The sequence below is a fragment of the Delphinus delphis genome, chromosome 20, assembly GCF_949987515.2.
Source record: "Delphinus delphis chromosome 20, mDelDel1.2, whole genome shotgun sequence".
NCBI classification, from domain to species: Eukaryota; Metazoa; Chordata; class Mammalia; order Artiodactyla; family Delphinidae; genus Delphinus; species Delphinus delphis.
This window is the reverse complement of record NC_082702.1, coordinates 25,726,119-25,750,890: the sequence shown is the minus strand read 5'-3', so window position 1 is coordinate 25,750,890 and position 24,772 is coordinate 25,726,119. Positions and strand designations below refer to the sequence as shown.

General features: G+C 40.0%; 1 protein-coding gene across 1 annotated transcript in view; it reads right to left on the bottom strand.

Annotated features, from left to right (window-relative positions):
* Positions 1 to 8,007: 8,007 nt before the first annotated feature.
* The window catches only part of HEATR3 (HEAT repeat containing 3), a 36,430-nt gene continuing 19,665 nt past the window's right edge, over positions 8,008 to 24,772 (bottom strand). The window contains exons 12-15 of the mRNA XM_059999885.1: positions 20,175 to 20,263; positions 15,219 to 15,362; positions 11,567 to 11,743; positions 8,008 to 8,784 (exon numbers count right to left, since the gene is read on the bottom strand). Of these exons, the coding sequence (XP_059855868.1) occupies positions 8,662 to 8,784; positions 11,567 to 11,743; positions 15,219 to 15,362; positions 20,175 to 20,263 (533 nt within the window). The 3' untranslated portion in view covers positions 8,008 to 8,661. The remainder of the gene's footprint in view (positions 8,785 to 11,566; positions 11,744 to 15,218; positions 15,363 to 20,174; positions 20,264 to 24,772) is intronic.

The window sequence follows — 24,772 nt, the reverse complement described above, 5'->3', positions numbered from 1 at the left end:
TAAAAAGTCTACATGGGGGACCTTCCTGGTGGTCCAGTGGTTAAGAATTCGCCTTCCAATGCAGGGGACATGGGTTCGATCCCTGGTTGGGGACCTAAGATCCCACATGTCGCAAGGCACAGCCAAAAAAATAAAATAAAATAAAAATTTAAAAAATGTCTACAAATAACAAATGCTGGAGAGGACGCGGAGAAAAGGGAAACCTCCTATGCTGTTGGTGGGAATGTAAATTGGTGTAGTCACTACAGAAAACAGTATGAAGTTTCCTTAAAAAGCTAAAAATAGAGTTACCATATGATTCAGCAATCCCACTCCTGGGCATATATCCAGACAAAACTATAATTCAAAAAGATACAGGCACCCCTACGTTCATAACAGCACTATTTACAACAGTCAAGACATGGAAACAACCTAAATGTCTATCGACAGATGAATGGATAAAGAAGATGTGGTACATATACAACAGAATACTACTCAGCATAAAAAAGAAGGTAATAATGCTATTTGCAGCAACATGGATGGACCTAGAGATTATCACACTAAGTGAAGTAAGTCAGAAAGAGAAAGACAAATACCATATGATAGCACTTCTATGTGGAATCTAAAATATGACACAAATGAACTTATCTATGAAACAGAAATAGACGCACAGACATAGAGAACAGACTTGTGGTTGCGGGGGGGAGGCGGGGAGGGGGGATGGGGGAAGGAAGGATTGGGAGTTTGGGATTAGCAGATGCAAACTATTATGTATAAGATGGATAAACAACAAGGTCCTATTGTATAGCACAGGGAACTATATTCAATATCCTGTGATAAACCATAATGGAAAAGAATATGAAAAAGAATGTGTGTATATGTATAACTGAATCACTTTGCTGTACAGTGGAAATGAACACAACATTGTAAATCAACTATACTTCAATAAAATTTTTAAAAATTAATTCAATAGACAATTGCATGTAGAAGTGCACAGAATACTTTTTGACTTAAAGTTAGAAGAGTAACCAACTCAGTATAAAATCACAAATCTCAACCTGATGTCCATGTGTGAACTGAAAAAATCCATAAACAATCTGAACTCTGATGCAGAATAAAGGTATGTATGTTTAAAATATGTCCACCAATTCTTTGCTATTCCTTTCTTCAAGATGTGGAACTTAATTCTCCTCCTCCTGAGCGTGCGTTGGACTTATTGGTTCACTTACAACGAATAGAACATGGCTGGAGTGATGGCGTGCTACTTCTGAAAATAGGTTATATTTATTTAATTTTTAAATTTTATTGAAGTATAGTTGATTGACAATGTGTTAATTTCTGCTGTACAGCAAAGCAATTCAGTTATACATATACATATTCTTTTTCATACTCTTGAAAATAGGTTATAATCAGCTCGGTGCTTTGTGACAACCTAGAGGGGTGGGATAGGGAGGGTGGGAGGGAAGGAGACGCAAGAGGGAAGAGATATGGGGATATATGTATATGTATAGCTGATTCACTTTGTTATAAAGCAGAAACTAACACACCATTGTAAAGCAATTATACTCCAATAAAGATGTTTAAAAACAAAAAAGAAAAGAAAATAGGTTATAAAAGGCATCTCAGCTTTCTCCTCTCTCTCTTGGAATATTGACTCTGGCGAAAGCCAGTTGCTGTGTCATGAGGACTGAGGTTTCCTGCCAATAACCAAGTGAATGGGCCACCTTGGAAGAAACCCTCCAGCCCAGTCAAGCCTTCAGCTGACTGCAGCCCTGGACGACATCGTTACTGCAACCTTGTGAGACCCTGAGGCAGAACCACCCAGCTAAGTTGCTCCTGAATTCCTGATCCACAGAAATTGTGAGATAATAAAGTTTGTTATTTTAAGCTATTAAATTTGGGGTAATTTGTTACACAGGAGATAACTAATGCAGTGCATTTATTTGAAGCGTCTATAATTTTCATTAGATTCTCAGCATAATTAATGACCCAGAAAAGGTTAGGAATTACTACTGTAAAATACGTACTAGATTTCTAAAAATCTTTGGTCCCTATCTTATAGTTTCTATGGGTTTATTTTTAATAAAAGTTTGGGATTAGGTCCAACAAATGAGGAGATTCAATTTTCCAAACCACTGGAAGATTCAAAAGAATGTTTAAAAGTGCTGTCTCAAGAACAGGCCTAGAGATGCAAACCATTATATATTGAATGGATAAACAGCAAGGTCCCACTGTATAGCACAGGGAACTATATTCAGTACCCTGTGATAAACCATAATGGAAAAGAATATGAAAAAGAATGTATATACATGTATAACTGAATCACTTCGCTGTACAGCAGCAATTAACACAACATTGTAAATCAACTATACTTCAATTAAAAAAAAAGAACAGGCCTAGAAAAGCAAATTCACCCCAACCTATCAAGCTAAGATCTAACAGACGCTCCAGTGGAAATGAAGTGATTTTTCACGTTCAAGAAGAAAGGTCTTGACCTTAAGATTAGGTCTTTAGGTCTTTAGGTCTAAAGACCTAAATATTAGGTCTTTACCCTAAGATCTAATCACAATTCTGACATGACAATACATCCCTGAATTACTGTTAAAGAAAAAAGCCAAGCTGCAGAACATTATGTGCCTATTGTAGAAAAAATACATTCATGTATGTCTAGATGGATGTGCCCAGAAAGTTCTAGAAGGGTACCTATCAACCAGGGTTTTTAGGTTGCAAGCAGCAGAAACAGCATGGCTATCAAAAAATAAGGTTTATTATAAAGTTCTAGGGTAGCTCACAAAACTGATGAGAGGGAGGGAGAATCAGTTTCTCTCAATGGGCAGGAAATGCAGACACAGGGCACAAGGGACCTGGTGCAGCCATAGGAACGGCCTAGTAAGAAACTGCTGCCCCAAAGAGGACACCATTGTGACCACAGGCCACTTGCTCCTGCCACAAATGTCTCACGAACACTTGACTTGGTGTTGGTTCCACAGCAGTCCAAGCCCTGGGGCAGAACCATCCAAAGGACCACGAATTACTTTGGCAGCAGACAATCTATCAGTATCACAGTCCACTTATAATAGAAATAAACACTTAGAAATAAATCTAAGCATACAATGAGGTACCACCTCACACTGGTCAGAATGGCCATAATTAAAAAATCTACAAATAACGAATGCTGGTGAGGGTGTGGAGAAAAGGGAACCCTCCTTTTCTAACTGTTGATGGGAATGTAAATTGGTGCAGCCACCATGGAAAACAGTATGGAGGTTCCTCAAAAAACTAAAAATAGAGTTGCCGTATGATCCAGAAATCCCACTCCTGGGTATATATCCAGACAAAACTAGAATTCAAAAACTATAATTCAAAAAGATATTGAAATTAGGCCAATTAATAGCCCTAACTGGTCTGTAAGTGTTCAAGTGAAAGGAAGCGTCGCATGTCTCTCACTTTAAATCAAAAGCTAGAAACGATTAACCTCAGTGAGGAAGGCATGTGAAAGCCTAAATCAGCCAAAAGCTTGGCCTCTTGCACCAAATGGTTAGCCAAGTTGTGAATGCAAAGGAAAAGTACTTGAAGGAAATTAAAAGTTCTACTCCACTGAACACAGGAATGATAAGAAAGTGAAACAGCCTTATAGCTGAAATGGTTTTAGTGGTCTGGATAGAAGATCAAACCCACCCACAACATTCCCTTAAACCAAAACCTATTCCAGAGCAAGGCCCTAACTCTCTAATTCTATGAAGGCTGAGAGAGGTGAGAAGCTGCAGAAGCAAGTTGGAAGGTAGCAGAGGTTGGTTCATGAGGTTTAAGGAAAGAAGTTAACTCCATAACATAAAAGTGCAAGGTGGAGCAGCATGTGCTGATGTAGAATCTGCAGCAAGTTATCCAGGAGATCTAGCTAAGATCATTAATGAGGTGGCTACACTAAAGAACAGAGTTTCATTGTAGATGTAACAGCCTTATACTGGGAGAAGATGCTGTCTAGGACTTACAGCTAGAGAGGTTATGTCAATGCCTGGCTTCAAAGCTTCAAAGGACAGGCTGAGTCTCTCGTCAGGGGCTAACGCAGCTGGTGACTTTTTAAGTTGCACCCAATACTCCTTTACAATTCCAAAAATCCTAGGACCCTTAAGAATTATGCTAAATATACTCTACCTGTGCTCTATAAATGAAACAGTAAAGTCTGGATGACAGCACATCTGTTTACAACGTAGTTTACTGAATAGTTTAAATTCACTGTTGAGACCTACTGCTCAGAAAAAAAAAAGATGACTTTCAAAATATTAATGCTCATTGACAATGCACCTGGTCACCCAAGAGCTCTGACGGAGATGTACAATGAGATTAATGTTGTTTTCATGCCTGCTAACTCAGCACCCATTCTGCAGCCCATGGATAAAGGAGTAATTTCCACTTTCAAGTCTTATTTAAGAAATACATTTTGTAAGGCTACAGCTGCCAAAGTCAGCAATTCCTCTGATGGACCTGGGCAAAATAAACTGAAAACCTTGTGGAAAGGACTCACCATTCTAGATGCCATTAAAAATATTCATGATTCATGGTAAGAGATGAAAATATCAATATTAACAGCAGTTTGGAAGAAGTTGACTCCAACTCTAATGGATGACTTTGAGGATTTCAGGATTTCAGTGAAGGAAGTTACTGCCGATGTGGTAGAAACAGCATGAGAACTAGAATCACAAGTGGAGTCCGAAGATGTGACTGAATTGCTGCAATCTCATTATAAAACTTTAATGGATGAGGAGTTACTTCTTATGGATGAGCAAAAACTTAGTTGACAAGGAAGCAGTAGGGTTTGAGAGGATTGACTCTAATTTTGAAAGAAGTGGATAAAATGCTATCAAAAGCTTTGCATGCTACAAAGAACTTGTTTGCGAAAGGAGGCGTCAAGAGATGCTTCACTGGTGACTTAAAAAATTGCCACAGCGCCCCCAGCCTTCAGCAACCACCACCCGGGTCAGTCAGCAGCATCAACATCCAGGCAAGAGCCTCCACCAGCAAAAAAGATTACAACTCACTGAAAGCTCAGATGATGGGTAGCATTTTTTAACAATAAAGTATTTTAAAATTAAGGTATGTAGGACTTCCCTGGTGGCGCAGTGGTTAAGAATCTGCCTGCCAATGCAGGGGGCACGGGTTCGATCCCTGGTCCTGGAAGATCCCACATGCCGCGGAGCAACTAAGCCCGTGCGCCACAACTACTGAGCCTGCGCTCTAGAGCCCACGAGCCACAACTACTGAGCCCACACGCCACAACTACTGAAGCCCGCGTGCTCTAGGGCCCACGTGCCGCACCTACTGAGCCCGCGTGCTGCAACTACCGAAGCCCATGCGCCTAGAGCCCGTGCTCCGCAACAAGAGAAGCCACCGCAATGAGAAGCCCACGCACCGCAACGGAGAGTAGCCCCCACTGGCCACAACTAGAGAAAGTCCGCGCGCAGCAACAAAGACCCAACGCAGCCAAAAAGGGAAAAAAAAAGTATGTACATTATTTTTTAAACATAATGCTATTGCACACTTATGCACTGGGAAATCAAAAAATTGGTGACTCACTTTATTACAATATTTGCTTTGACACGGTTTTCTGGACCAGTATCTCCGAGGTCTGCCTGTACAATCAAGTATTGGTCCATGCAATTTCAAAAAGGCAGGAAGCAAGCCTGCAACAGAACTGGCTGAACAGGAACGCTGAAGAGATAAGAACTTTCCCTATCTTGATTACTCAAAGGTATTCCTCTGAAAGACTAGATAAAGGCAAAAGATAAAACTACAGATAAAGAAATGTAATTAAATGACTAATACTTCAAAATCAATTCTATTTTAAAATGAGTTTCCATCTTAAAGGCAAAAAGAAAAAGAGAGAAGTAAAGCAGTGATTTTTATTTCCTTGGATAAACATGCCATGGCAGGTTGGACACTTAAAAATATTTTCTAGAAAAAAGGCTCTCACATGAGCTTATACTTCAACTCTTAAAAGAGTGTATATGCTTAATGGACTATTCTGGATAATTTGCAAATAACTGTATTTTAAAGCAGACTTTTTTTTCCTACATAAAAAACTACAGTTTCTATTTTACTGTGGCATGAATAATATTCATATGCTTGCTGAGCTATTACGTAAACAGCTGTAGAGTATATTTAATCTTTTCCTATCTTTATTGTTGTTCTGAATAGCAAAATTAAATGGTAGCAGTACAGACTCTTAATGCCTCAGAGCCTAAAACATTGGGGGGATGGCACATTTCCAATGTAATAACTCACGTTCCACTGTTCCATAGGGTGATTCTGCATTCAAAAACTGCAACAAGCTTGCTTAATAAGACAGAAAATCACTAACATTTATTTGTTCGACAAATATTTATCGAGAGCCTACTATGTACTAAGCCCTGTGCTAGTTATTTTGCATAATGTTTATAGGTTGGAAAGTGTGGGAAAGATTACAAAATTGGAAATTTTATCCTCCTTGAAAATGAATATATGCTATAAACATTTGAAGCAGGGAGAACTCTGAAACTTTTCTTCATTGGAAGAATTTGTCTCTCAAAACCACAATGAGCTATCACTTCACACCTGCTACAATGGCTATTTTCAAAAAGACAAGAGATATGTGTTGGTGAGGATGTGAAGAAAAGGGAACCCTTGTGCAATATTGGTGGGAAAGTAAATTGTGTAGCCACTATGAACACAGTAGGGAGATTCCTCAGAAAATTCAAAATAGAACCACCATATGATACAGCAATTCCACCTCTGGGTATAGATCTGAAGGAAATGAAATCACTGTCTCAAAAAGGTATCTGCAGGACTTCCCTGGTGGCGCAGTGGTTAAGAATCCGCCTGCCAATGCAGGGGACACGGGTTCGAGCCCTGGTCGGGAAAGATCCCACATGCTGCGGAGCAACTAAGCCCGTGCGCCACAGCTACTGAGCCTGCGATCTAGAGCCCGCAAGCCACAACTACTGAAGCCCACAAACCTACAGCCCATGCTCCGCAACAAGAGAAGCCACCACAATGAGAAGCCTGTGCACCACAACTAAGAGTAGCCCCCGCTCGCCGCAACTGGAGAAAGCCCCCAGGCATCAACGAAGACCCAACGTAGCCAAAAATAAATACATACATACATAAATTTATTTTTAAAAAGATATATGTACCATTTGTTCATTGTAGCATTATTCACAGTAGCCAAGACATGGAAACAACCTAAACGCCCATCAGTGGATGTATGGGTAAAGAAAACGTACTGTATATACACAATGGGATAGTATTCAGCCATAAAGAAGAAGGAAATCCTGCCATTTGTGACAATGTGGGTAGACCTTGAGGACATTATGCTAAGTGAAATACATCAGAGAAAAACAAATACTGTATGATCTCACTCATATGTGGAATCTAAAAAAACAAACAAAAAAACGCCCCAAAACCAAACAACTGAATGCATAGAGAGAATAGATTGTTAGTCGCCCGAGGTGAGCGGTGGGGGGCAAGCAAAATGGGTGAAGGTTGTCAAAAGGTAGACTTCCAATTATAAGTGACTGGGCACGTCATGTCCAGCACGGGGACTACAGTTAACAATACCGTATTGCACATTTGAAAGTTGCTGAGAGAGTCGATGCTAAAGGTTCTTATCACAAGGAAAAAAAATGTATGTGAGGTGATGGATGTTAACTAAAGTTAAGTCCTGTGCTGGGTATTGGGCCTTTTAACAGGTCAACTGAGATCTACAGTGGGTAAATTTTCAAATCTCCAACAACTCCTCTGATCAGGCAAATAGACAGACAACAGACCCGGTCCAGGGGCCCCACTCCGACAATGATGTGCACTGAAGCTCCCTCCCTTTGCTCCACCTGTCACCGTACTACCTCAAGGACATTGACAGTAATGCTGGAGATTCTTGTTATAAAGTCTTGTTTTTAATAGCACACATATATTCAAAGCAAGATCCATTAGCAAGCAAACACGCAGTAATAGGATTATCTGATATGTTAAAAAAGATCTTCCAAGACACAAAGCTTTCAATTAAAAAGTTATTTATTAAAAAACATATTCTTCCAATTCTGATTCCATTTAAATTCCAATTAAATAAGGAGTGATGTTCCAAAGCAGTATCCGATCAGATCCTTTTGTACAGAGGACGACGATGACCTCATGAGCTCATTAGCTAGTAGTATAGTCTGCTAAATAGTGGTGTATGACTCCAACTCACTCCCCTCTTCACAAAAGGTAAGCATAATTGATATACTTCATACCAAAAAAAATTTATAAAGCTTGTCTTCATATTTCAGTTAAAGATTTAGCTAATATAAAATGATAATGGCTTAAAAGAGCAGCCAAGCAATGCTTCGGATTTTCCTTTTTTGCAAAATTCAAGGAAAACATGATTGTTTGGAAGTGTCTTCACTGCTCGTGAAGAAGCACCTGAGATTTCCTTGTGTTTCCACTCTTCGTGTTTCCAGTGATTAAAATATGCTGGAAACATTTCTGAGAGCACTAGAAATGCCACACAGATCCCAGAGCTTTTAAGAGTTTCTGATAGGTTCTGGAGTTTTTATGAACTTCAAATTAGTGTACAGGCATTAAAAAATGACTTTCAGGAACACACACACTGAAAGGAAACCCTCTAGTATTCTTCAGCTTTGAACGCTCTGAGACGAGGACTGGTCTCTTTCAAGTAGTCAGTTTTTTCTCAACAGTTTCTTGATAAGCGACAAACCTTCTCAAGTTCATCTTCACGTTGTCAAGAACACACAGCTGATCTGGACTGTATTTAGCTCTCCCTTCTTTCCGTATCTGCCAAAAATATATCATATGTGATTTGGTATATATCACTAATTCCTTTAAATAAGAAAGCATTTAATTTGTGGTGTATTTATTTTTAGAACAAACAGCAGTCAGATTTTGGTGAAACATTTTCACTTCCAAGGTGATGGAACACAGTACATTAGCCATAATAAAGATAAATTAAGATTGTGCACCTTTTAACTGATAGTTACAAGAACAACTGAATTGTAGACTTTAAAAGAATGAGTTGTATGGTATGTGAACTATACCTCACCTCTAATCCAGAGCCATGGTTCTCAAATTTTAGCATCTGGAAGGCTTGTTAAAAACCAGACTGGTGGGCCTATCCACACAGTTTCTGATTTTCAGTAGGTCTGGAGCTGGGCCTGAGAATTTGCATTTGTAACAAGTCACCAGGTGATGCTGGCGCTGCGGATACAGGACACTTTTGAGGACAGCTGCTCTAAAGAAGTTTTTTGGTAAAATGCACTGTATTGTGTTTAGATGCAATTTGGGGCTAAATATATACCAAACAGCCTTTAATGCAACTGTGGCTTCATTCACAAAGGAGCTTCATATAAAAAACTACATGCTGCCGTTCTGGCTAACAGAGAAATTTCATCAGGGCTTTATAGCTTTGAGAAAAGAAAAACAATTAAATATCACCATCACTGCAAGGCATATTAAGTAGGAAAATCAATCAGAACAATGGACATTCCAGAGGTTAGGGGTTACTTTCCTAGTTCACAGTTTACATCACTGCTCTCAAAGCATTCGCTTCTACACAGTCTGATGACTCAACTGCATCTGCTTTCCTTGCAGCTGCAGGGAAAGGGGACATTTTCTCCTTACCATGCAGACTGCTTTTTCAGAAGTTTAAAGGGCCTGTGATCTTTAAGAACAATGTGGACACCCTCCACGTACTGGTATGGAAATGTCTCTAGGAGACAGTGTTAAGTAAAAGCACAAAAAGGACAGGAATGTGAATATATTATACTACCTTTTGGATAATGAAGGGGGAAAATACTAAGGTGCATTTGTCTTTGCTTAGAGAAACACCATTCAATTTGGTTACCCATGAGACAGGGAACAGGTGGGAATAAAACTTCTCACTGCTTAAAAAATAAACACTAGGTCTTTGGGATCGGGGTGGGTAAAATGGGTGAAGGTGGTCAAAAGGTACACACTTCGGTTCCCGCTGACCCCTGAACAGTGCAGTGGTTAGGGCGTCAACTCCCCACCCCCCAGTCAAAAACCTGGGAATAAGTTTACTGTTGGCCACGGATTCAACCAACTGCGGATGATGTGGTACTGTAGTATTTACCACGGAAGAAAATCTGTGTATTTAAGTGGATCTGCCCCGTGTTATTCAAGGATCAACTGTATAAGAGAAATAAGTCCTGGGGATGTAATGTATAGCAAGGTGATGACAGTTAACAACACTGTACTATATATCTGAAAGTGACTAAGAGAGTAGGTCTTATAAGTTTTCATTACAAGAAAAAAATTTGTAACTATGTGTGGTGATGAATGTTAACTAAACTTATTGTGGTAATCATTTTGCAATAGATACATATATCAAATTATTATGTTGTATACCTAAAACTGACACTATATGTCAATTACATCTCAAAACAAAACAAAACCCAGACAAAGAAACAAACAAAACTACAGGCTTAAACAAAGCATAATTAAGAGTAAACTGATCAATTTTCCCCCCCCAAGACTAAAGTCACCTACTGGTGAAGCTTAACTCAGTAAGTGTCAGCCACTATCACTACATTTTTAAATGTGGGATGCCAAAACATGAAAATGTTAAAAACAAACCAATTATTAATGTTCCTAAACTAATACTGATGTAACTGTGACACAGAATGTGCATGGCATGTGCTGCTATTTTTTTCTTCTGCAAAAGAAAACTATTTTTTATGCCTTAAAAAAATTCAAAAAGTTTAAATTTCTAAACATACAATCACATTCACCTAAAAACTTGTCACAGAGCTCTGGGCACAGGAACTGAATTCTGCCTTAGAAGCTTGTGAGAGAAAAGAAACACGTATTGGAAAGCAACAAAAGTAAGCTACTTTTCCATTAAAGCCTCTATTCTCTTGACAAAGCTTTAAAAGCAAAAGTTTAATTTAAAATGTAAAAGCAAAAAATACAAATGTTTTTATTTCTCAAAATGAAATAGAGATTTAGATAAGAGGAGAATTGATAAACTTACATTCGTGGACATGTGATCAAACGCTGTTTTTAAAATTTCTGATTGCCTTCCCCCAACCACTAAAACAGTTTTTGAACATTATTTTTTTGACTCAAAGTTAGCTTTGATGCTTCTGATGAATCAATCAATCAATCAATCAATAAAAGGGCAAATGAAGGTAGCTACGTTCTCCATTAGAGGCCAACTTGGAGTTTGTTTGCCTTTTTTTCAGAGCACCAAAGGGAAATATTCGTAACAATGAAATTAGCCTATAATGCATTACATGATATAAAATAAATTTAACATGTCTATGAAAGTGCTTTGCAGGCCAGACTGTAGTGCTTACACATAAGCACTGTTAACATTTCTAAACCGCTGCAGAAAGAGGAACGTGTCGACACCATTTTGGCTCACGTCACAGTGATTCAACAGAAAGGGAGACTGAGCCCTGACTCAGCCAACAAGCGTTTACACAGAACTGGGGATGGAGTGCTATATGAATCACTGAGATTGCACGGAGGGAACCACACACACCCTCCTCCCATAGAACGCTGAGACTTCAGCATTTCTAAATAAAACGCTACATACCTTCATTTTGAAGACTGGCTGGAATTCTTTCAGAGCAGATAACAATTTAATTTGAACTGAGGCCCTTTCAGCTTCTTTACCATCTGCAAAAACATCAAAGAGGGCATCCAAAGCCTCTCCTGCTACTACAAGGGAGGGATCTTTGGTGGCAACCTCAAGCAGAAAGCACCCGATGGTCTGGAGACAACAAAACACAGTTATCATCCAACATCCTAAGTCAGCTTTCGAAATAAGTACTAACTCTAAAGGTGACAACAATTCACGCATTAAAATTTTACATAAAAATGCTAGGGAGGGACTTTCCTGGCAGTCCAGTGGTTAAGACTCTGTACTTCCACTGCAGGGGGCGTGGGTGTGATCCCTGGTTGAGGAACTAAGATCCCACAAGCCACGTGGTGTGGCCCATAAATAAATAAATAAAGGCTAGGGAAAAATTAAAACTTTAAAAAGATCAAAGGCAACACATATTTATAAAAATACCAAGTATAACATAAGCAAGATAAATTTAAAATCTTAGAGTTTATATTCCTAAATAAAATGAATTAAGATCCATAAATGATATATGAAAGACAGATATTGGAAGTTATTAAAATTTCCCTTCTATCTCCATCAAAAAGGCTTTTCCCATGGTGTCAAAATGCATATAAATATTATCTGTAACAAAAAACCCTCCTTTTTTAAAAATTTTTTTTAAATTAATTAATTAATTAATTAATTTATGGCTGCGTTGGGTCTTCATTGCTATGCGCGGGCTTCCTCTAGTTGTGGCAAGCGGGGGCTACTCTTCGTTGCAGTGCGCGGGCTTCTCATTGCAGTGGCTTCTCTTGTTGCAGAGCACGGGGTCTAGGTGCGTGAGCTTCAGTAGTTGTGGCACACGGGCTCAGTAGTTGCAGCTCACGGGCTCTAGAGCGCAGGCTCAGCAGTTGTGGCGAACGGGCCTAGTTGCTCCACAGCACATGGGATCTTCCCGGCCTAGGGCTTGAATCCACGTCCCCTGCATTGGCAGGCGGATTCTTAACCACTGCGCCAGCAGGGAAGCCCCTGCTTTTTAAATTACATGAAAAACACTCTAAGACAATTAAAAAACTAAAGAGCACATAATCTTATTTTGCACCACTGTGATGATTTTTAACATCTACCCATTTCTTTCACAATTAGCTAGCTAATGAACAGACCATTCCCTACCTGCAAAGAATTGTTTAAGAGTAAAGTTATTTTATTTTGGCTGTTGTGCTTCACACTTTATGTCTTAAGGGCGATGTGCACATCTGTATTACGGGTGGGAGAGTGGAAATGCTGAGTCCAGGGCTTCCCTGGTGGCACAGTGGTTGAGACTCCGCCTGCCAATGCAGAGGACACGGGTTCGAGCCCTGGTCTGGGAAGATCCCACATGCCGCGGAGCAACTAAGCCCATGCACCACAGCTACTGAGCTACTGAGCCTGCGCTCTAGAGCCCACAAGCCACAACTACTGAAGCCCACGCGCCTAGAGCCCCGTGCTCCACAACAAGAGAAGCCAACGCAATGAGAAGGCTGCACATAGCAACAAAGAGTAGCCCCCGCTCACCGCAACCAGAGAAAAGCCCGCGCACAGCAACGAAGACCCAACACAGCCAAAAATAAAATAAATAAAATAAAATAAAATAAAATAAATTTAAGAAATGCTGAGTCCAAACTCCAGCTCTACCATAAATAACGGGGTGACTCCGGGACTGTTCCGTTACCCACGCTGGGCCTCAATTTTCTCATCTGAATATAAGTGGTCTAGATAACCTCTAGGATAGTATTTAAATTTAGTATCTTATCATACAACATGAAATATACAGCATCACCTACGAAGTAGTTTTACTGAAAAGATTAATCTGAATCGAACCTAGCTTTTAGATCTAACTTCCATCTTGCGGGAGATTCAGAGGATAAAGGAACAAACGTAACGTCACAAGGAAGCAATCAGACAAATCCAGAAGCTGAACATTACGAACCACAACCAACCCGGGAGCTGAGGAGAAAACAGGGGTTGGGAGGTGGCGCAAGAAGGAGCACGGCTCTAGATGAAGAGAGGCTTAGAAGACCCCCAAACAGGCACAACATGTAGACTTGACTTAGATCCTGGTTTAAACAAACCATCCACAAATAGATATTTTTGGAACAACTGGAAAGTTCTGAATATGGACCAGGTATTAGACATATTAAGAAATAACTGTTAATTGTGTACAGCATAATGGTGGTTATATAAGAGAGTGTCCCTCTTGTTAAGATATGCCTACTGAACCCATAGGGGCAAAATACCAGGATGTCTTTAACACACTCAGCAGAGCAACTACTTGAAGTATATATGATAGAAAACTAGTAATTCTTAAATACGCTTGATGGCTGTACAAAAATTTACTGTACTTTCTACTTTTCTTCATGCTTGAAAATGTGACTAAATAAAAATATCTCAGAAATCTTATGTTATGCCTGAGAAAAACTCGCTGTTCCCCTAAAGTGGACCTTGGACCTTACAGTCTAAAGGGGTAGGAAGTGATTATACCTACACATGCTCATTGGTATATGTGTACACGTACAGAGCCACACAGCCATGCTCTCTCACTTGTTGTCTATATATAATCAAAATCCCTGGAATGACACAGAAGAGATGGGTAACAGTGGCTGCCTCTCTAGAGTGGAACTGGGGGACCGGATGTTTAGGAGTGGAGATGTGTCTTTGCACTATAGATTCTTTTCTACTTTCCTAAATGTTTTGCTATACGCATGTATCACCATTTCAAAATAAGCTGCTAAAAAATACCAGTCACATTGTTTAGCTCTTAGCAAGTTAAGAAAATACTTTGTAATAATCAGTTTATAATCCATTATCAGCAATCTACACTTCAGCAATGATGATTAGCACAACAAAGGGTAATTTTACTATTACTGTTCTTTTAGTTACTAGGCTGTATCTCTGGCAGTGCAGTTCCTAAGCAACTTGTTGAGATAAAGTGCTGGAAGCAAACATGCTGAGTGAGTTCCTAGTGTGCTGGCACTACCAGAGTTGCTGCTTAAAATTTATGAGAGGTCTTAGGATGAACTGGGTGGCTTTGTGCAGAATGCACTACAGCCTGGTGTGCTGAGGAAACTGTCTGGACTGTTCCTTCATCAAGAGGAGAATACAACATGTACACATTTAACGCAACAGCAAAGGCAGAGGCATCCTGAACAACTCTGAACCCTGGCCTTCCACTGAAGACCAATTTATTTTTGATAAAACATCTCCGGAGTAAAGTTAAATGGCAAAATGGGACAACTCTTCAAGTACCTATCTGATTCATGGAGTTAGATTAAGCCAAAGGGTATGTTTTAATAATATACCTTAGTAAGCAACTTTTCTTTTTCTTGCAATATATATATATATATTTTTTAGTTTTATTTTTTGGCTGTGCCGCACGGTAGGCGGGATTTTAGTTCCCTGACCAGGGAGCAAACCCATACCCCCTGCATTGGAAGCTTGGAGTCTTAACCACTGGACCGCCAGAGAAGTCCCCAGTAAGCAACTCCTTGATATGATTTCTTCTCATGAAGTCCACAGAAGTTTTTAAAATCCCACACCAATAGTCACTCTTCTCCCATTTCTAATGACTTAATGATTTAGGTTGGAAGCATATTGTTTTTACCTTAAGAGTGTCAAGTGTACCATCTTCTTTGGCTAGGACGCTGCCAGTGATTCCTAAAATACTAACCACATTCACCCTCACCCCAACATTACTACTATGGATGCCTGCTCTGCATAGTGTCAACAGCTGGTCGGGAGTCATGCACTGTTGAAAGAGAAGGAGAGAGTATTTAGCACGTTAAACTCAGCCAATTCCAACAGCATGTGCAACGGGATTGGCAGGAGTCTCTTCTACAAGAGGCACGATGCTACAAGTGACACAAACTCTCGGTGAAGTTATTACATATTCTAATCACTCATTAATAACGTTGGTAACTCTGAACTAGGACGAGGCCTGCTCATGTCACTGTCACCACTTACTCTATCCCATGGCTGTAAGCCTGTAAAAGAACCTTCAGATCCTATTTGTCTCATTTGAAGACTTTCATTCAGAGATACACAGACCAAAGAGATTCTCATTTCTTTTCAACGTTGATCATAAAAAATGTAAATAGGACCATGCAGCTTTAATAAAAATGGGCTGAAATCTATACAAGGTAAGAACTGACTCTGAGATTTGTGTGTTATGGTAAATTAATAAAGACTGTAAAACCCATTAAATCATATAGTGCTTCCACCAAGTAGTGATAATTTTCATTTTAAGCTGATCTGAACACACACGTGGACACAGGTATCACAAGAGTGCAAATGTCACTTTCCCTTTCATAGAAACTGAGGGTCAGAAGTTATGTTCTTTCTTTTTTCTTTAGAAGTTACGTTCTTGAAAATAATTCTCAAATATACAAAGAGAAAATATTTAAAGAGTATGTATTAGAGGCCAACATCATGTGCTATATTCAACAGTAAAACACCAGAGACTTCCCATTAAACTCTGGAACAGGGCCAAGTCTGGGTTAGCACTGCTCTAGAGGTGTGGCCATGCAATGACTAAGGACGGAAGGAAGACGGGCCACCAGAGGAAGGGAGGCCGAAGAACTGCGAAGCCAGGTTCCTGGGAGGAGCATCCACGTGGATTCTGAAATCACCTAGAATCATGACGGGACCAGTGAAAAGTAACAGAAACCAACAGCAGGAATCTTCAAGGAACGAGGGGCGCCCTTGGGGGTGGTGGGTGACTGTAACCAAGAGAGGTGGGGTGGTGTGGTCTAGTGACATGGTACTCAGAACTGGAGGATTTTAGAAAGGAAGCAGTGAGGACGGTTTGGAACTGTAGTTCTCAAACTTCAGAGTGCATGACAATCACCTAGAGCACTTGTTAAAACACAGACATCTCTGGGCCCCTCCCCAGAGTTTCTGCTTCAGTAGACTGGGGGCAAAGCCCTAGGATTTGCCCTTATACACACAGAGGAAAAAGACCACAGAGCCGATAGCAAAATTGGCAAAAGATGGGAAAAGTTACAGAAAAAGAAATGCAAAGGCCCTTAAAACACATGGAAAGATGTCCAACCTCCTCACAGTAAGAGAAATGCAAATTAAAATTGAGATATAATTTCTCACCCATCAGACCACTTAGAATCCAACATTTTGACAACATATTCTTCTGGTGAGGCTCTGGCAGAACAGGCACTCTCAAACGCTGCTGGTGGAGATTCGAAACGGCTCAGACTCTAAGGAGGGGACTACAGCAATACCCAGAGCAAAGCTACAAATCCATCTGTTCTCTGAGCCGGCAAGCCCAATTCTAGGAATCGATCCCAAAGACACAATGGCAAAAAACACAACAGAACTTCTGTAAAAAGGCTATTCACTGCAGTTCTATTTGTAATAGCAAAAGATTGGAAACAACTACAATATCCATCGATGCAGACATGTTGAATATGGAATATGTACACAATGGAGTGATATGAAGCTGTAAAAAAGAAATGAGAAACATGTCTATGGTGATTAATAAGGGAGAAGAGCAAAGTACAGAAGCACTACTTTTAAGGAAAGGAGTGGGGCTTCCCTGGTGGTGCAGTGGTTGAGAGTCCGCCTGCTGATGCAAGGGACACGGGTTCGTGCCCCAGTCTGGGAGGATCCCACATGGCCGCGGAGCGGCTGGGCCTGTGAGCCACGGCCGCTGAGCCTGTGCGTCCGGAGCCTGTGCTCCGCCACGGGAGAGCCCACAACAGTGAGAGGCCCGCATACCGCAAAAAAAAAAAAAAAAAAGAAAAGGACTGAAATACAAATACATACATATTTTGCTTATGTTTTCCAAAAAAGAACAATAGAATGATAAATTAAAAAACCAAAAAGGATGATTACCAATGGCACAAAGGAAAGAACAGGGGCAAAGGGACAGAAGATAGACCTCTCTAAATATATACATATATATATTCTTTTTGGGGATAAAATATACGTAAAACTTACCATTTCAACCATATTTAAAAGTACAGTTCAGTGGTAGTAAGTACAGTACATTCACACTGTTGTGCAACCGGTTGGGGCAACACCACCATCCATCCCCAGAACTTCTTCATTGTTCCATACTGCAACCCTGTACCCATTAAACAATGTCTCCCCACACACCCCACCCTTACCCCAACCCCTGGCAACCACTGTTCTACTTTCTGTCCCACAAATTTAACTACTCTAGGTCCCTCATGAGAGGATTCATACAATACTTGTCCTTTTGTCTTTCATTTAGCATAATGTCTTCCAGGTTCATCCATGCAGTAGCATGTATCAGAATTTCATTCTTCTTTAAAGCTGAATACTATTCCATAGTATGTATATACCATATTTTTCTCTGAATATATCTTGTTTCAGTTTTAACTCTGAAACTGTGTAAATATTTTATATAATTAAAAAATAAAAATTAAAGCAAACAAAAAATGCTTTAATAAAAGCTGAAACAACTGAAGCTAACTTTATAACAAGTCACAAAGAGAACTTTTCAAGCAACTTTAAAACACAGTAATTTGTATAGTCCTAGAGGGATTTTTTTCCCTAAGGACATGAAGAATCACAAAGAAATCTTAAACTGCATTCAGTAGTGTTATTGTTAGTAATAATACCATTATTTTGAAATTATTAACTATATTCTGTAGGGTAAATAATTAATGAGTTTTTAATGATGGTTTAAAAAACTGGTTATTTTTAGAGACTGCTAGGACACCAACTCATTTTTCTAGAAAAAAGGGTGGGGTGGGGGGAGGGAGAATCATATCCTATCTTTTTTGGTATGAAATTTATTTCAAAGTTACCAACTAATTGATGAAATAGGAAGTTTTTATTTACAGAAGAATCACAGCTAATAAATGCTTTAAAAGGAATGACAAAATTAGGATATCTCCATTTTGCAAACCCTATAGTGGTTTGCAAAATAGTGGATCTATACAACAAAAATCACTGGTTGCTACAAGTGAATCCATTGATTAATCTTACCATCACTATTTTACAACAATATGTGATTTGTGATATAAAAGTAGAATATACATACAGCACTGTGAATTATTTTTGCCTAAACGATCTGATCCTGAATCTAATTAAGGCTCTAGACCTAGCTCCCAATTTATAGGCAATATGGGAGACAGAGGGACCTGTTAAATAATAACATTGTTAAAGCAGCCATATCTGAGAATGGGGGAAATTCTTTAGGACAGATGACAGCATCTTCTTCTTCTTTTTAATATTATGGCGTTTTCTGGGTTTTAAAAAAAATTTAATTATTTATTTTTTATTTTTGGCTGCATTGGGTCTTTATTTTTGGGTGTGCGCGGGCTCTTCTCTGGTTGCGGCGAGCAGGGGCTACTCTTCGTTGCAGTGCACGGCTTTCTCATTGTGGTGGCTTATCTTGTTGCAGAGCACAGGCTCTGGGCATTCGGGCTCAGTAGCTGTGGCTCATGGGCTCAGTAATTGTGGCTCGCGGGCTCTAGAGTGCAGGCTCAGTAGTTGTGGTGCGCGGGCTTAGCTGCTCCACGGCATGTGGGATCTTCCTGGACCAGGGCTCGAACCCGTGTCCCCTGCATTGGCAGGCGGATTCTCAACCACTGCGCCACCAGGGAAACCTGATCGCTTCTTCGATGAATAAATAGTATGGGGAAAGGCGGGCAGGCAGGGGAAATGTTATAAATTCAGAGATTTAAGAATCTGTCAGTATACTAAAAACTACTGAATTGTATACTTTAAATGGGTGAACTGTATGGTATGTGAATTCAATCTCACTAACCCCGTTAAAATATATGTATTTAAGAGACCAAAATACCAACTAAGAACAATACATGGATCCTACTTAGATGCTGATTTGAACAAACCAATTGAAAAAAAAACATTTTAAAAGCCATCAGGGGAAACTGAACTCAGACTGCATATCAAATGATAATTTTAAAACACCTGTTGATTTGGGGGTTTGGGATAATGGTATTGCGGTTAAGATTTTTAAAAGTTCATTTTCTGTCACAGACACATAATGAAGCACACAATAAAACATTCATGGGTGAAATAATATGATTTGCTTTAACTATTCCAAGAAGCTAAAACAAAAATGTAGGGAAAGTGAAAGAAACAAGAATGACAAGATGTTGGCAACTTGTTGACACTTGGTGATAATGCGTTCAGGTAACAATACTATTTCTGCTTTTAGAAATGTTTGAAAATTTCCTTCATAAAAAGTAAAAAATAAACGTGATAAGGCACCTATCACAGGTGCAGACAGATCACTGTGGAGGACCTGGAGAACATGCCTATACATTTCTGTAATAAAATGTTTTAAAAAAGACAAATGATTTCCAGAGAAAATACTTACAACACAAATGCCAAACACATTATATCAACTAAAAAACTGTGTATGTTTTGCTGGGGGTGGTGGGGAGAAGGAAAAGATTTTACTTTTATACTTTCGGTACTTTTGTTTCCACTTTACAAGGATCATGCATTACTCTTTCAATAGAAATAAATACTTAAAAATAGTGCAATAAATTTTGCCTCCGTAATACAGAATCTTGGCTAGTTCCACAAAAAAATTTTAAAACCTTACCTGAGGAATGTTCTTGGAGGCCACCGTTTGCAAAAGGGCCCTCAAGGCACTACTTATAGCTTCTAAAAAGTCAACATGCTTAGCAAAATCTAAAACACAAAAGTGAAATATAAATTTGTTTTTGTCTTTCTCTAAGAAGAGTTATTTATAGAAAAAGAGTCAAAACAAAACATGTTAAATGTTAATATATGCTACAATATTAAAAACATTTGATATTTAAGCCCAAACTTCCACTTCACAGCTCCCTGTGAACTGCATATTTGAGTCGGAAAGATGACCACGATTGAAATAATCAGGATAGTCCTGAGAGTCCTTGACTTGTAGATGCTGGATTTTCATTTAACTCACACTAGCACGTGATAAGCCTGAGTTAACCTTTGTAGACTGAATTCAGCTTTTCACAGATTGCTATCACGGTGCTGGGCAGACATAGGGTAGAGTCATCTCCCAAGTCAGAGTGCCTCCTCGCCAACCCAAGCCCACTGCCCAGCCAAGAAGTGTTGCTTGTGCAGGGCCAGGCCACTATGCCTCTGGTTTTCAGTGGCTCCTGTGGTTTTTACTGACCCAACTTCCCCTTCTTACTCTTGCTCATTTTTACTCTTTTCTTATTGTCCCTTCTTCCCACACAGAATAAACAGAACAACAGCAATAAACAATTATGATAACACAGCCATATAGGAGGGTGAGGACCGCCTAGGTGAGCTGGCTCCCTAACCCCTTTGGTGGAAGGGAAAGCAATTGATGTGGTGTGATAGGTTATATTTTCCAAAAATAGCCACAACAGGGCTTCCCTGGTGGCGCAGTGGTTAAGAATCCACCTGCCAATGCAGGGGACACGGGTTCGAGCCCTGGTCTGGGAAGATCCCACATGCCGCGGAGCAACTAAGCCCGTGTGCCACAACTACTGAGCCTGCGCTGTAGAGCCCACAAGCCACAACTACTGAAACCCGCGTGCCCTGAGCCCATGCTCCGCAACAAAAGAAGCCACTGCAATGAGAAGCGCATGCACCGCAACGAAGAGTAGCCCCACTAGCTGCAACTACAGAAAGCCCGTGTGCAGCAGCGAAGCCCCAACACAGCCAAAAATAAAAAAACAAATAAATAAATAAATGTATTTTTTTTAAAAACCCAATAAATTGATTTAAAATGAAAAAAATAGCCACAAGAGTATTTCCAGTTCTGCATGATCTTGCAGAACCTTGCCACTTCCCATAAAGACTGTGGAGTCTATTTCCCCTCCCCTTGAACCTGGGTGGGACTTTGTGGCTTCTCCAACCAGGACAACATGTGAAAGTGACAGGCTAAGTGGTAAAAGGCATGACTTCCACCTGACTCACATGCCTTTGCTCTCTCCTCTCTCTCAACTCTCGCCCTTGGAACCCAGCCACCATATTATGGAAGCCCAGGTCACATGAAGGGGTCAGAGGTGGGTGTTCCGGCTGACAGCCCCAAACCAACTACCAGACATGTGAGTGAATAGGCCTCAGATGATTCTGGCTCCCAGTCTTCCAGCAGAGGCCCTAGGCTAGGGTTTCTCAACTTCAGCACTATGGACATTTTGGACCAGATCATTCTTTGTGGTGCACGTGGAGTCGCCTAGGCACTAGGATATTTAACAACATCTCTGGCCTCTACCCTCTAGATACCAGCAGCAACCCCCAAATTGTAATAACAAAAAAGGTCTCCAGACATTGACAAAAATCGTCGGGGGGCAAAAACTGCTGCCAGTTGAGACACACTGGCCTAGACATCATGGGGTAGAGAAAACCATCTCCGCTGGACCCTTTCTAAATCCCTGACCCATAGAAACCACGAGAAATAGCATACGATTACTGCTGTTTTAAGCCAGCAAGTTTTGGGGTGATTTGTTATATAGCAGGAGACACTGTGTCTTTCTCCTCTGTGGTGCCCTTGGCCAAATAGAGATTCTGATGCCCCTTTCTGGGCCACATGAGAGCAAGGCAGCTTCTGCAAAGACTGCAATTAAGGCTTGTTTTATCTTTCGGCTCTCTCATTTTCAGATATATGTTATGCACAGAGGTAGGGAATTCCTGTAAGTATCACAGAACAGATACTAGGATACTTTAGGATCAGACAGACCAGGGCCAGAATCCAGCCTGTGACATTATGTGACCTCTCATTTTGGTCTCAGCCCAAGTGTTAGCTCCTCAAAGGGGCCTTTCCATACTAACTAGTGCGACACCTCATACCATTCTGCTTTTATGTTTTTCCTTCCTAGACAAAATGACCTTAAACCTTTATTTATATGAAAATGCAAGCTCCATGACCATGGCGGCCTTGCCTATCTTGTTTATGCCTGTATACCTTGGACCTAGAACAGCGCGAGGCATAAAGTAAGTCAATAAATAAATAGTTGTTAAAAGAAGGAACCCCCCTGAAAAAAGTCCCTAAACCTCTAAATCTCAGCGTCCCCGTCAGGCAGGTGGAGTAATAAATGCCTAGCTCATAAAACCTAGTACCTAACAGGCCCTCAAAAACTGGTATAAAATTGTTACTATTAAACTTCCAAAAGCCACCATACTGGCTCTGAAAAGTAACTTATATTTGATTAAAGCTGTAAGTGTAGTCCTGGAAATCTGTCAGCTGCACATAAAACTATTAAACCATGTTATGAAGAACTAACTTGATACAAACTAGAACACATCTCAGAACCAATTTTTTTTCTATCCTCTATTCTTAGGAAAATAACAATGACCTTAGATTCAAAATCCTAATCTAAACTACACTACTGTTTTACATTACATGAAATTCATATTTTCCCTAAATTTGGATGATTTTTATTTAATTCACGTTTCTGTTCATTTATCCAAATTAGGGAAGGAAGTTCAAACAACTCTGCCTTTCTGAGAAATGCTCAGTAAAAGGTCAAGACATGTGGTATTGTCAAAAGAAATTAAGTAAATGTCAAAAGAAGTTAAACAAAAGAGGTGATTCAAAATGTCTTTCCCCGCAACAACTTTGTACAGCATCTAAGAATTTGTAGCACACCTAAATGTAGGTAAATAGTCAACCCACAAGTAATCAAGCAGCAAATTATATTTAGGTGAATTCTGCAGACTGATTTTCAATGTTCTGATGTGGAATAAAAACCATATCCCAGAATGGGTGCTACCACCATTCTAACTGTAATGAAAATGAGCTTTCTGCTCCCCAAAATCTAGGGTAGCAGGGAATCCTAAATGATTTTAGAACCCGCATAATGGAAAAAATGACAAACTGACCCAATCTGCAAATACAACATTGTTAAAAATTTCTTATGTTTTGAAGATCAATATTTTAAATGAAGGAGACAAAGATGTTGGTGTTTTGAACACAAGGACCAGACTCTACTAAAAACTTGCTCATTTTATCTCTGATGTCAGCCACAAATCTATGGAGGTATGTATCAAAAATTTTATAAGTATTCAGAACTGTATTTCAGCAGCAAAACTAAAACAAGTCAAATACAATACAGCTGTACGATCCTCATACATTTAACTCTGAAACACACAAGAGAGAAATTTAGCCCCATTCTCCCCACCAAATTCTTCAATAACAGTTCACATTATCCATGTAGAGCTCACAGGGTTATACTATTTTATAAATCCCAAATATTTGAAAAGACTATACTAGAATAGTATAAGCAATTATCCTTTATCAAAAATTTCATTCTGATAAAAAGGTTATGTCTACAATAGCTAGGAAACTGGAATTTATTAAAAATCTAAGTGCTTAATTATACTTTCTCACAATTCAGAAACTTTCCATTATTTCTCTAAGGCTCAGCTTGTTATGGTTTTCCTATGATCTTTCCAGGTAATAAATGAGCCTGTACCAGTGACCAAGAACAGCCAGCTGAACTAGGAGAAACACACCTAAGTGTGTTCTACATAAGCAGAGGCACAGAATATGTGCACTTACTTCCAGTGAAATAAACTCTTCATGCTGGCAGGGGATGGGGCTTGTGGGACCTTGACTGGACTCTCATGGAGAAATGGCCCAGAGGAAAGAGATGGTAATTGTGAAACTAGGGCAAACAGGGTTCTCTCAGGTTAAGCAGGTCTTGGAAGCACTAAGAGGTCTGGGTAGGTCCTGCTCGCCTGGGGGCCTAGCTGTGGACTCCCCTATCTGGCCCTGCCCGTTGCAGGGAGCCCATGGGAATGCGTGGATGGGAGGGGGCATGAGCAATAGCAGTCTCCCCCAGCCACCCCTCCACAGGACATCCTGCTGGGCTGACGGAAACCATCCCTCTTGCCCCCCATGCCAGCCAGATCTCGTGAGGTTTATAAGGCTGGGAGAGAAATATAAAGCTATAGTCATCAGCTCACAATGACCAGTCACCTCTGTGCTCCAGAGCTGGCCCAGTACGGGCTTGGAACGGGAGTGGGGCTAATACTGCTCACATCCTGTTCAACATCCTGTCTTAGGTATGGCTGGGCATGTGGTTTTCACATGACGGCACCAGCTAAAGAATACACAGCGTGAGATCACTTGAAAACTCCACCTGTTAATGGACAAATATTGATAACTATATAATGAGTTTCTAAATATTTATTTATTTAATCTTTAAAAATTAATCTAGAACTTCTAAAACATGC